The sequence below is a fragment of the Podarcis cretensis genome (genome assembly GCF_951804945.1).
Source record: "Podarcis cretensis genome assembly, chromosome: 15".
Classification (NCBI taxonomy): domain Eukaryota; kingdom Metazoa; phylum Chordata; class Lepidosauria; order Squamata; family Lacertidae; genus Podarcis; species Podarcis cretensis.
In genome coordinates this window covers 23256722-23268774 of record NC_137185.1, presented here as the reverse complement: position 1 = coordinate 23268774, position 12053 = coordinate 23256722, and the positions used below count along the sequence as shown (strand labels likewise).

At 45.2% G+C, this 12053-nt stretch overlaps 1 protein-coding gene across 4 annotated transcripts in view; it reads left to right on the top strand.

Annotated features, from left to right (window-relative positions):
* The window catches only part of GRIK4 (glutamate ionotropic receptor kainate type subunit 4), a 472983-nt gene that overhangs the window by 302015 nt on the left and 158915 nt on the right, over window positions 1-12053 (top strand). For all 4 annotated transcript variants that reach the window (XM_079954667.1, XM_079954665.1, XM_079954666.1 and 1 more), the window contains exon 5: window positions 4856-5021. In XM_079954667.1, the coding sequence (XP_079810793.1) occupies window positions 4856-5021 (166 nt within the window). The remainder of the gene's footprint in view (window positions 1-4855; window positions 5022-12053) is intronic.

Here is a 12053-nt window from a genome sequence, read left to right as displayed (position 1 = left end):
TTATGGAGATGCTTCTCATTCAAAGGCCTGTGTGATGATTCTGCTGCTCTGAACACCCACTGTGGGCAGCCTGTTCAGCCCAGACAACCTGCATTCCCCATTGTCACTTGGCTGCCCTCCCACCTGTTGTTGCCAAAATGCTAGAAGGGGTCATCCCTGCTGCTCACTCACCACTGCTTTCTCTCTTCTTTCTCTGCCTGTATCTATTTCTGTTGCACACTGTGTGTTTGCTGGCTTGCCCCAGTTCAGATTGAGAGCATTCTTCAGTGTCAAAGCGCTGCCATTAGGAACTCCTCTTTATATTCATCCTCATTTCCTTCATCTCAGTCCATTGAGCTTGGCCATTTTTCATTTCTTCAAGCATTCTCAGGGCTCATCCACACTTTCCCTCACCACATATTTTGATTGTTTTGTGTACCGATTAATTCTCCCAGGCCCGAGAGCTTTTCTCCTTCTTCCACAACCATGCCTTGCAAAAATCTGACCTTACACCCTGACTTGAAGCAAAATCCCTCCTCGAAATTTTCGCGCATCTTGTAAGATCCGATTCAGCGGGTAAGATTGGAGTATTGCAAGGCGCAACTGCGGAGCAACAATAAAAGCTCTTTGACCCATGGGAATTAATTGATACACAATACAATCAAAATGCGGGTCATGCAAAAGTGTGGACATGCCCACAGTATTTCTGTCATAGTAAAATGGGTATATCCAGGTGCAGCTCAGATTGGGGAGTTTGGGCACCATGTTTCTGTGCTGGTGATCCCACACAAAATGGTGCCGTACTGACCTGTGCCGGCTGCAAGGTTGCATGGCTGGAGACTTTCTTCCATGAGTGGAGGGCAGTATTTCACAGGGAAATACCTCTGCTTCTAGTGCCAAGGGAATCTCTCCCAGTGCGGGGCAGAGGGCAGGGATGCATCAAAGAGGAATGAGCAGAATGGTTCAGGTTCTAGGACCCAGAGGTGCCTGGCAGGAGACAGTGTGTCACAATGTGCTGAAGCTGAGACAGGCCCCTACCTGAGATGGAGGCAGAATGGCCTCAAAGAGTCAGGAGTGGAAGAGAGTTGGAGTGGGAAGGCAGCAAACCTCTGGCACCCAGCTGAAAATTATTGGTTTGACTGCTACCCAATAGCATTGTTGCCCTGAATTTTTTCTGCTGTGTATTCTGAAAAAAAAAAAATCTCAAGAAATGGACATATTTTCACATGGGGGCTTCATCCCACTTTAAAATACAAAAACAAACTTCCTATCAAGAAGATGGGTTGCACCTGTTTCGGTTGAATAGCCACAAGGTTTTACCCATCCAAGTATAAGTGTTAAATAGCAGAGCAAATCTAGGTTGTGTGTGGATTTCACCCAAAACTGTTGTTATGAACGACCACTCTGCTTGGTTTTTTTTATACCCAAGCTTCAGCAGAATTTTTGCAGACTGTACATTTTACATTTGATGACCAGTTGACCTCACTGTTTACAATTTCTTTTCCCTTTCTGTGCCTGTGTAACACACACATATCCTGGACTGCACACCTTGCAGAAATATTTCTGGAGCTAGAGCGGTACCTAATAAATGTTCCGTATCCATAGGGTAAGGGCTATAGCTCGGCCGCAGAGCATCTGTTCTGCATGCAGAAGACTCCAGGTTCAGTCTTTGGCATTTCTGGGTACTGCCAGAAACCCTGGAGAGCTGCTGATAGTCTGTGTAGACAGTACTGAACCAGATGAACGCATGGCCCAAGTGTAAAGCAATGTGCTACACTCATATATCAACAAAGCAGAAGAGAGGAGAGTTGCTGTACAGGTTCAAAGCTGAAGCAGAGAGATGTGCAGAAAGAACAGCCCAAGGTCATCCAAGGTTCCCAGCTGAGCCAAGAGTTTGATCCCGAGTCTTTCCCTCCATACTGATCCCTTCATCCAGTTGACGGTGTTTGGCTGCGAGGCTCGGATTCCATCTGGCACTGCTGAATGATCAACAAGCCCTTCCTCATCCTGTGGGCGCCCCGTCTGCTTTAGTTAAGAGAAGCTGCCTGGAGGCACACAGCCTGCCTTTCTCCCTCTTAATCAACCCCGGGCTGAGGGCCGTGGAGTGAAATCGAGGCGGATAGCAGCTTATTGCTCTTTAACTTTTCTATTACCAACCAAACTGCTTATGCCTCCAATAAAACAGCCACCGCAGCTGGTTAACAGCCTTCCCCCAAGAGGTGTGTGATTGCAGGCACAGGGCAATAGCTTCCGGAAGCCCTGGTAATGGAAGCAAAGAGGACTTGACATTTCCCCTAATGTGGCATAACCAGATGTTTCCCTTTGCCTCGTTTTATGCTTCTTCCAAATCATTTGCTTTGCAAAAAAAAAAGCGAGCACATTTCTCTGTTTTCCCCTTGCATCTCACAAGCGCTCTGAACCATTTCATCCTCTTGGATCTTCCGTACCTGAGGTGGTCCCCTGACACCAGGTCCCCAAGATGAGTATAGGAAATAATGCTTTGAAGAAACCACTCAGTTCCCCTTGCTCAGAGCCTGGTGTCAGTGAGGTTCCCTGGGAGGCTGCCAAACTCCCCTTTCTCTCCTTTGATTTATTAATGGCAAATGAGCTATTATTAGGACTCATGGCTCTGGTCCCTCTGGAGAACGAGTCTTGTGGTAGCAGATTTGTTTCTGCAAATGCAACAGGAGTGCAGACTCAAATGACTGGCTGCATTGCCTTTCATCCTTCTTAGAGACTAATAACGGGGGTGCAGTTCTGAAAGTTTTGCAACCAATCACAGAAAATCCTGCAATGAGGAACTCCTGCAATTTTTCAATCAACCACTCCAACATATTATGCCTTGTCAACCTCTTATCTAAAGGTGGGCGGTTGAGAAAACTCATGTAATTTATGTCTGGGGAAGTGAAGGGATTTAAATCAGTTTTGGCTGGGGCCTGTTGGGAAGGCAAGGTGGACAACAGTAGGCAGAGCCAGAGCCAATGGCAGGCAGAGCCAACTAATTCTAGTTGTGTCCCCATCCTTCTCCTGGCTAAGTTCTGCAAGGGGAAACACTGGGACGAAGGAGGAGGAGGACCACAAAAAAAAACTTAAGAGAACATCTCCCAAGAAACCAGAAGCTTTCCTTCTGGCAATAGTAAAAACAGAAGTCTCTCTCTCTCTCTCTCTCTCTCTCTCTCTCTCTCTCTATATATATATATATATATGGACTTCTTGCACAAAAATGGGAAACAGAAGTAGTACCAACCAAAGAGGAACGGCACTTTAAGTTGTTGTAATATGCGGAGTTAGCAGGTCTGACTAGTAAGATAAGAGAACAAGACGATCAAGAATATAAAAAGCATTGGAAAATGTTTGTGGAGTATTTTAAAAATCCATATAAACAAGTGAACAGATTAGCAGGACCTGAATAAGTTCAGCAGTATAAGAGGAAGTAAGAGAAAATTAATAAAACTTGGTAACTTATTTATATGCAGAAGAGAGAGAAAAAAAAGGACACAAGAGAAGGAGAGGAAGGAAAGTCCCTAGGTATCTTTTGTTGTGTCCTTGTTTGGTTGTCGTTTTGTTTTCATTTTTTCCCCTTTTAATTTTTCCTTATTCATTTTGAACTGTATGTAAAAAACAAACAAACCCGCAAATAAAAATCACTTTAAAAAAAAAAAAGGAGGAGGAGGAGCGTGACAGACAGTGCCACCCCCTGGACTGGGTAGCCAGCTGGGTGGCCAAATCATGGTTATACAGCAGGCAAAGGCAAACTCGGCCCTCCAGATGTTTTGAGACTATAATCCCCACCATCCCTGACCACTGGTCCTGTTAGCTAGGGATGATGGGAGTTGTAGTCCCAAAACATCTAGAGGGCCGAGTTTGCCTATGCCTGTTATACAGCAAAGCTTGGAAGATTGAGGGCACACAGTGCATTGTTAAACTATGGCACTTGCTCTCATAGGAGGCTCTGATGGTCACCAGCTCAGACTGCTTTAAAAGAGGATTGGACAAATGCATGGAAGAGAATTCTATCAATGGATACTAGCCAGGATGGCAACACTGCCTCCATGCTCAGAGGAAGTAACAGGGGGCATTGCAGGGAGGGTGAACTGCTGGGGTGATGGCCCAAGGTGCCTTTGGGGGACACTGCTCACGCTGCCCTGCCAGTCCTGCACCGCTTTGCAAGCCTGGGATCTGATCTGAATGATTCTCCAGGAAAATCATGCAGACCAGGACTGGCAGGGTAGCATGAGGAGGATGCAACAACCATGTGCCCTTTGATCCCGCCCTTGCTTCTCAAGCCACCCTGCCAGCCCCGAGTCACTTTGCGAGCCTCAGTGGCGAGAGCTGGGCTGGTGTGGCAGGCTCCGTTCACCCTCCACCCCAGGTGCCAGCAAACCACGCTATGCTACTGGTCAGTAATGCTTCTGAACCCCAGTTGCGGGAAGCCACAGGAGGGGAGAGTGTTCTTGGGTCCTGTTTGTGGGTGTCCCACAGGCATTTGGCTGCCCACTGTGGGAATAGGTTACTAGCCATTGGCAGCATCTTTTATGTTCTTATTATTTGGGACCCTTGCACTTTATTACCATTTAATTTTTCTTTTGGAAAATGCATTCACCACTTGGAGGGGAGTTTTTCAGAAAGGAGCAGTTTATCTACATTTTATCACCACTGTCACCACCTCTGTATCTTAAAAGCAAATCCAGTGGATGCTTTTGTCCAATGTAACAGCCTCTTCTGATGCTGTTATAGCTAGCTGTTAAGTGTAAGAAAAAGGCGGCTGGGGAGGTGGCAGGATGAGGCCCCATTCACCCCAATGCACCAGCCTTCACCATTGTGCGTATTTCCCGAATGATTTATATACACATTTTCCTTTCTCTCCTCCTTTCAGGTTCCCCATTTCAAGGTTGCCCCCGAGGAATTCCTCAAGCTCCAGTTCCAGAGATTCACGACTTTGAACCTCCATCCCAGCAACACTGATATCAGCGTGGCTGTTGCTGGGATCCTGAATTTCTTTAACTGCACCACTGCCTGCCTCATCTGTGCCAAAGCTGAATGTAAGTTGCTTTGAAAGGCTGCCCACGGAGCCAAGCATCCACCCTGTGGCGTTCCAATTTGTAGAAATCGTCAAGACAACGATGGTTGAGACCAGAGACAGAAAATCTCACAAACCCCTCATCCCATGCCTGGCAGCAAAAAACGCAATTGATTAAACAACTAATTGTTTGCTCCTCTTTTGTAACTCCCAGAATCAGTGACCCGAGGAAGCCGCTTCACTCTACCTAAAGATAGGGCCGGCACACACTTTTGTGGCAAGGGCAGGTTGTGGGAGAAAAGGGAAGCAAAGCCATGTCATGGATGCTAAATGAAATCTTTAGTCTCAAAGTCTCTGAAAATCTTTAAATGAACCAAAGTACCAGACTTTGTATGATGAAAGACAAGCTGTGAAGCTTTGTGTATTCAGCAAATACAATGCTCAACACTGAACAGTGATTCCGGATATTGACTACTGTTTCGTAGAATTCTTCGTCAGTGTGGTGGGAAGATATAGAATTGCTTCATAAACTGAAAATGAAGGTCATCGTCTAAAATTTTTATTTTCAGTTTATGAAAAAAAATTATTTTCAGTTTATGAAGCAATTCTATATCTTCCCACCATGCTGACGAAGAATTCTACAAAGCAGTAGTCAATATCCGGAATCACTGTTCAGTGTTGGACATAATATTTGCTGAATACACAAAGCCTCACAGCTTGTCTTTCATCGTGCAAAGTCTGATACCTCGCTTCATTTAAAGATTTTCAGAGACTTTAAAGATTTCATATTGTACTTGTTATGGTTTGAAGGAATTCTATAAAATGATTGTCTATTGCGTATGTACATGGTCATCGTGTTACCTGGATATTGCTGACTTTCTCTTTGCAACACAGGGGTTTGTTTGGTTAAATATCATGGAAGCTGGCTTTTAGTCGAGGGAATTCTTATTGTGAACAAACCTTCACTGAATTGATTCTCGTAATTTCAGAGCACACACATTTTGATGCAGAATTCAGATTTCATGCCTTTCATTTTGTCTCTTATGCAAAGTATACAGGGCTCTTCACGCCATAACAAATGTGAAACAACAGAGCTTCACTTCCCACTCCCTTCCACTTACCACCCAATGTCTGCAACCTTCTGAAAATGAATAATAGTGTACGTGCATGTCTTCCTCCATGTGTTTGCCTGATACATTCAGGGCCCCTCTAGACTAGTGTATTATAGTGAGTGCATTCTGAAAATATGGCCACATTCACACACTATATCTAAAGCCCTATCATACCACTTTAAGCAGTCATGACTTCCTCCCAAATCATTATGGGACCTGTAGTTCGTTTAGGGGGCTACAGGTTGTTGACAGCCTCCCTCATACTCCTCCCAGGGCTAAAATTCCCATAGTTTCCTGTAGAGAGGGATTGCTAGTTAAACTGCTCTGGGAATTGTAGCTATGGGAGAGAAATAGGGGTCTCCTAACAATTCTCAGCAGCCTTAACAAACTACGCTTCCCATTTCTTGGGGGGTAAGTCATGTCTGCTTATAGAACTTTAAATGTATGGTGTGAATGTGGCCATATTCTTGACCCAACAATAGTGCATTACTGGCAAATTTATTGTTCTTAAGTTGCTTCTGGGATTCTTCCCCAATGCTACCACACTATTGCTGTCTGGAGGGGCTACGGTGCGACAAAATAAACCAGGACATGTGTGGTATATAAAAAAATACAGGATTTCAGCAGGAAGCTGCAGGATATTCACTGAGAGGAGATGAAGTAGTGCCATTGCCCCAAAACTTTTGCAGGCACAGATGGCATTGAAAATGGAATGAATTTATGCACACTCTGCAGGTTGATCGCTGTGTGAATAAATCTATTCTCTGTGTACATGCACTTATGTGCTAACCCACAGGTGCTGCACACTGGAAGGGTGTAGAATGCAAGCGGTGTACACAGATGCCTGCCACTGTTCTGTCCCTGGTTAATTTGATCCTTCATTTAACAGGATCAAAAAAGCTCAGGAACCAAATCGCTTTTACAATAGCACGGCACCCAGCCGTCCATTGAGTCAGGTTCGATTGCTTTAATCAGGTGCAATTGGATGAACTGACTGGGGTGCAGTGGTGTGGAAGAGGGAAATGACCCTAAGGATAAAACTGTGGTGTTGCCCTGCAAGCCTGGATCATGGGCAGCCTTGGGGATCCCCCATCTTCTAAGGCACAAGGGAGAAAGAGCTGCAGATCAGCTTCCTTTTTTTCTTTCCAAATCTTTCTTTCTCTGAAGGAGGAGTGGAAATTCAGCACTGAATGAAGATGCCTCTGTATACAATGAGAACTCAGCTGAGACAGGGACGGACTCCATTCCCCCCCCCCTTCTCTAATGTGGGCAAGATGGAGTTGATGATTTATGGCTGCTTGTCAACCTTAAGGGGAAAAAATAGGAGGGAGTTTTGTGGGTTAATGGCAGAGTGGAAAAATTAAGCTGTGTTGGGCTAGCTCTGAAGCCAGGGAAACAAGGGCAATCCTTCAAGGCTGAGATTCTGTGGGATTCCAGGAGGAGATGGGGCAGGGGAGGGTCACGAGCAGGCCTCCGACTCAGATGTTGCCTTCACTGTTTCCCTCCTCACAGGGAGAAATGAGCCGTGATTTCCCACGTCTGTTTAAAAATGGTTTCTCGCTGATCCTAGGGGATATAAAGCCTGCTTTAAAGTTTCCCGTCTTCGCTTTTTCCCATGGTGGTGCAGGGGAGTGCAGAGTCCTAAAACTTCTTTGCAATCTCTCATGAGACCCATGAGAATCCCAGGAGTCAATTGACAGAAGATATGCTCAACGACATAAAATATGCTGTGCACACAAGACAGTCCAGCAGGGTTCAATCTCCAACAGGGCTGGGTGGGAGAGTCTTCCTGAGATTAAGGGGAGCTACTGCCAGTCAGAGTAGATCATGCTGGTCTTGATCATAGCTGTCAACGTTTCCCTTTTTTAAAAGGGAAATTCCCTTATTCTAAATAGGATTCCTCGCAAGAAAAGGGAAAAGTTAACAGCTATGGTCTTGATGGGAGAATGGTCTGATATAATACAATGCAGCTTCAGATATTCAGATAGAATCATAGAATCATAGAATCATAGAGTTGGAAGAGACCACAAGGGCCATCGAGTCCAACCTCCTGCCAAGCAGGAAACACCATCAGAGCACTCCTGACATATGGTTGTCAAGCCTCTGCTTAAAGACCTCCAAAGAAGGAGACTCCACCACACTCCTTGGCAGCAAATTCCACTGTCAAACAGCTCTTACTGTCAGGAAGTTCTTCCTAATGTTTAGGTGGAATCTTTTTTCTTGTAGTTTGGAACCATTGCTCCGTGTCCGCTTCTCTGGAGCAGCAGAAAACAACCTTTCTCCCTCCTCTATGTGACATCCTTTTATATATTTGAACATGGCTATCATATCACCCCTTAACCTCCTCTTCTCCAGGCTAAACATGCCCAGCTCCCTTAGCCGTTCTTCATAAGGCATCATTTCCAGGCCTTTGACCATTTTGGTTGCCCTCCTCTGGACACGTTCCAGTTTGTCAGTGTCCTTCTTGAACTGTGGTGCCCAGAACTGGACACAGTACTCCAGGTGAGGTCTGACCAGAGCAGAATACAGTGGCACTATTACTTCCCTTGATCTAGATGCAATACTCCTATTGATGCAGCCCAGAATTGCATTGGCTTTTTTAGCTGCCGCGTCACACTGTTGGCTCATGTCAAGTTTGTGGTCAACCAAGACTCCTAGATCCTTTTCACATGTACTGCTCTCAAGCCAGGTGTCACCCATCTTGTATTTGTGCCTCTCATTTTTTTCCCCCAAGTGCAATACTTTACATTTCTCCCTATTAAAATTCATCTTGTTTGTTTTGGCCCAGTTCTCTAATCTGTCAAGGTCATTTTGAAGTGTGATCCTGTCCTCTGGGGTGTTAGCCACCCCTCCCAGTTTGGTGTCATCTGCAAATTTGATCAGGATGCCCTTGAGTCCATCATCCAAGTCGTTGATAAAGATGTTGAATAAGACCGGGCCCAAGACAGAACCCTGTGGCACCCCACTAGTCACTCTTCTCCAAGATGAAGAGGAACCATTGATGAGCACCCTTTGGGTTCGGTCAGTCAGCCAGTTACAAATCCACTGAGTGGTAGCATAGTCAAGACCGCATTTTACCAGCTTCTTTACAAGAATATCATGGGGCACCTTGTCAAATGCCTTGCTGAGATCAAGGTAGGCTACATCCACTGCGTTCCCTTCATCTACCAGGCTTGTAATTCTGTCAAAAAATGAGATCAGGTTAGTCTGACACGACTTATTTTTCAGAAATCCATGCTGACTATTGGTGATCACAGTATTCCTTTCTAGGTGCTCACAAACTGTTTGCTTAATGATCTGCTCCAGAATCTTCCCTGGTATTGATGTCAGACTGACTGGGCGGTAATTATTTGGGTCCTCTCTTTCCCCCTTTTTGAAAATAGGGACAACATTTGCCCTCCTCCAGTCTGCCGGGACTTCGCCTGTTCTCCAGGAATTCTCAAAGATGACTGCCAGTGGTTCTGAGATCACATCTGCCAGTTCTTTTAATACTCTTGGATGCAGTTCATCTGGCCCTGGAGACTTGAGTACATCTAAACTAGCCAAGTATTCTTGTACTATCTCCTTAGTTATTCTGGGCTGTGTTTCCTCTGCTGAATCATTTGCTCCAAATTCTTCAGGTCGGGCATTGTTTTCTTTATCGGAGAAGACTGAGGCAAAGAAGGCATTGAGGAGTTCAGCCCTTTCTGTGTCCCCTGTTTGCATTTCACCATCTTCTCCTCTGAGTGACCCCACAGTTTCTTTGTTCTTCCTTTTGCTACGAACATACCCATAAAAGCCTTTTTTGTTGCTTTTAACCTCTCTAGCAAGCCTGAGTTCATTCTGTGCTTTAGCTTTTCTGACTTTGTGTCTACACGTGCTGGCTATTTGTTTGAATTCCTCTTTGGTGGTTTCCCCCCTTTTCCATTTTTTGTACACATCCTTTTTTAATCTTAACTCAGTTAAAAAGTTCTTTAGATAGCCACCCTGGCTTCTTTAGGCACCTTCCGTGTTTCCGTCTCATTGGTATTGCCTGAAGTTGTGCTTTTACTATCTCCCTCTTAACAAACTCCCAGCCATCATGAACTCCCTTTCCTTTTAGTATTACTGTCCATGGGATCTCACCCAGCACTTCCCTAAGTTTTATGAAGTCGGCTTTCTTAAAGTCAAGAAATTGAGTCCTAGTATGCTTGGCTGCTCCTTTCCGCTGTATAGTAAACTTCAGAGGAGCATGATCACTCGCGCCTAATGATCCTTCCACTTCTACCCCACTAACCAGGTCATCAACATTGGTTAGGACCAGATCTAAAATGGCTGTTCCTCTTGTTGCTTCTCCCACTTTCTGGACAATGAAGTTGTCTGCAAGGCCAGTGAGGAATCTGTTTGACCTTATGCTCTTGGCTGAGTTTGACATCCAGCAAATATCCGGGTAATTGAAGTCCCCCATTACTACTATCTCCCTTCCTTTTGCATGCTTGGCCATCTGTTCCAGGAAGGCATCATCTATGTCCTCAGTTTGGCTTGGGGATCTATAGTAAACTCCCACAATGAGGTCCCTGTTATTCTTCTCTCCCTTAATTTTGACCCAAATGCTCTCACTTTGGCTTTGAGGTTCTAAATCTTGGATCTCTTCACAGGTATACACATCTCTGACATATAACGCCACTCCTCCTCCTTTCTTGTCTGGTCTGTTTCTCTGAAATAGATTGTAACCCTCCATTATTACATTCCAGTCGTGGGACTTATCCCACCAGGTTTCAGTGATGCCTGTTATGTCATATTTAGTTTGCTGTACCAAGAGCTCAAGCTCATCTTGTTTATTACCCATGCTTTGCGCATTAGTGTACAGACATTGAAGTCCATTAATCATTCCCCCGTGTCTCTTATTTGAGGATTTTTTCCTCCCACCACTAGGTCTGCGTGCTGTTTGCTCCATTAATCATTAATCATTAATCATTAATGGACATTGAAGTCCATTAATCATTCCCCCGTGTCTCTTATTTGAGGATTTTTTCCTCCCACCACTAGGTCTGCGTGCTGTTTGCTCCATTTGGTCTATGACATTTGGATGATGCCTGCTTTCCCCCCAGCACATTTCTGGAAACCCTATGGGCTAGGAACATGACTTGGTTTGTTAAAGAAAGTCAAGAATCTCGGGATGCCAGTTTCCAAGTCAGCACTGTGCAATTGTAGGTTCTTGGGATAGCCAAAAGTGTTACCACTGCACATTCTCCAAGCCATAGGAGCAGACTCCTAGGGGCCGATGTCCCTTCAGCTGCCCCCAATAAAAATTTGAAGGGGTTGCCCCCCAAAAAGCTAATTTGCATTGCCATTCAAGTGCCACAATTTGTGATTGATTATGTGGGGTGGGGCTTACCTGGCCCCCACCAATATTCAAGTTAGCACCCCTGCTCCAAGCCTTATGCCCAGGTCTGCCTCTGTGTTGTGGGAGCACAGATAATTTTGCCTGAGCATCCAAGCTTTGATTTGCATTTTTAAAAAACATCACGTCACTGCCCCATATTGATTGTGAAGGTAGGCTTACAAACAAGTGGGCCATGCATCTGTTCAAATCTCAGAAACCAGAGGGATGAATGAATAAATTTACCAGCGGCTGGGGCCTGAGCTTGAGTGCCCTACATAACGCTTCCCCATGAGAAAATCTGCATAATGTATACTGGTTGTAGAATTTAGCTTTTTCTGAGTGCGTAATTTGGGGGTTTGAGTGGAAGCAGAGGGTGATACCTAGCCCAATTCTTTGCCCAAGAGGCCTTCTTTCCCATCAGATAACTAAACAGACTGCCGTTCGCAGCAGAGGAATGACTCTAATGCAGCCCACGTCTGATTCTGCCTCTCCCTTCCTTGGTGGTCCTCGTTTATGTACTTCAAAGTTTCAGGGAGGTTCCTACAAGACCCGGCTCATGTTCAGCCTGTAAAACAGGCCCTTGAAAGAGCATCCTTCT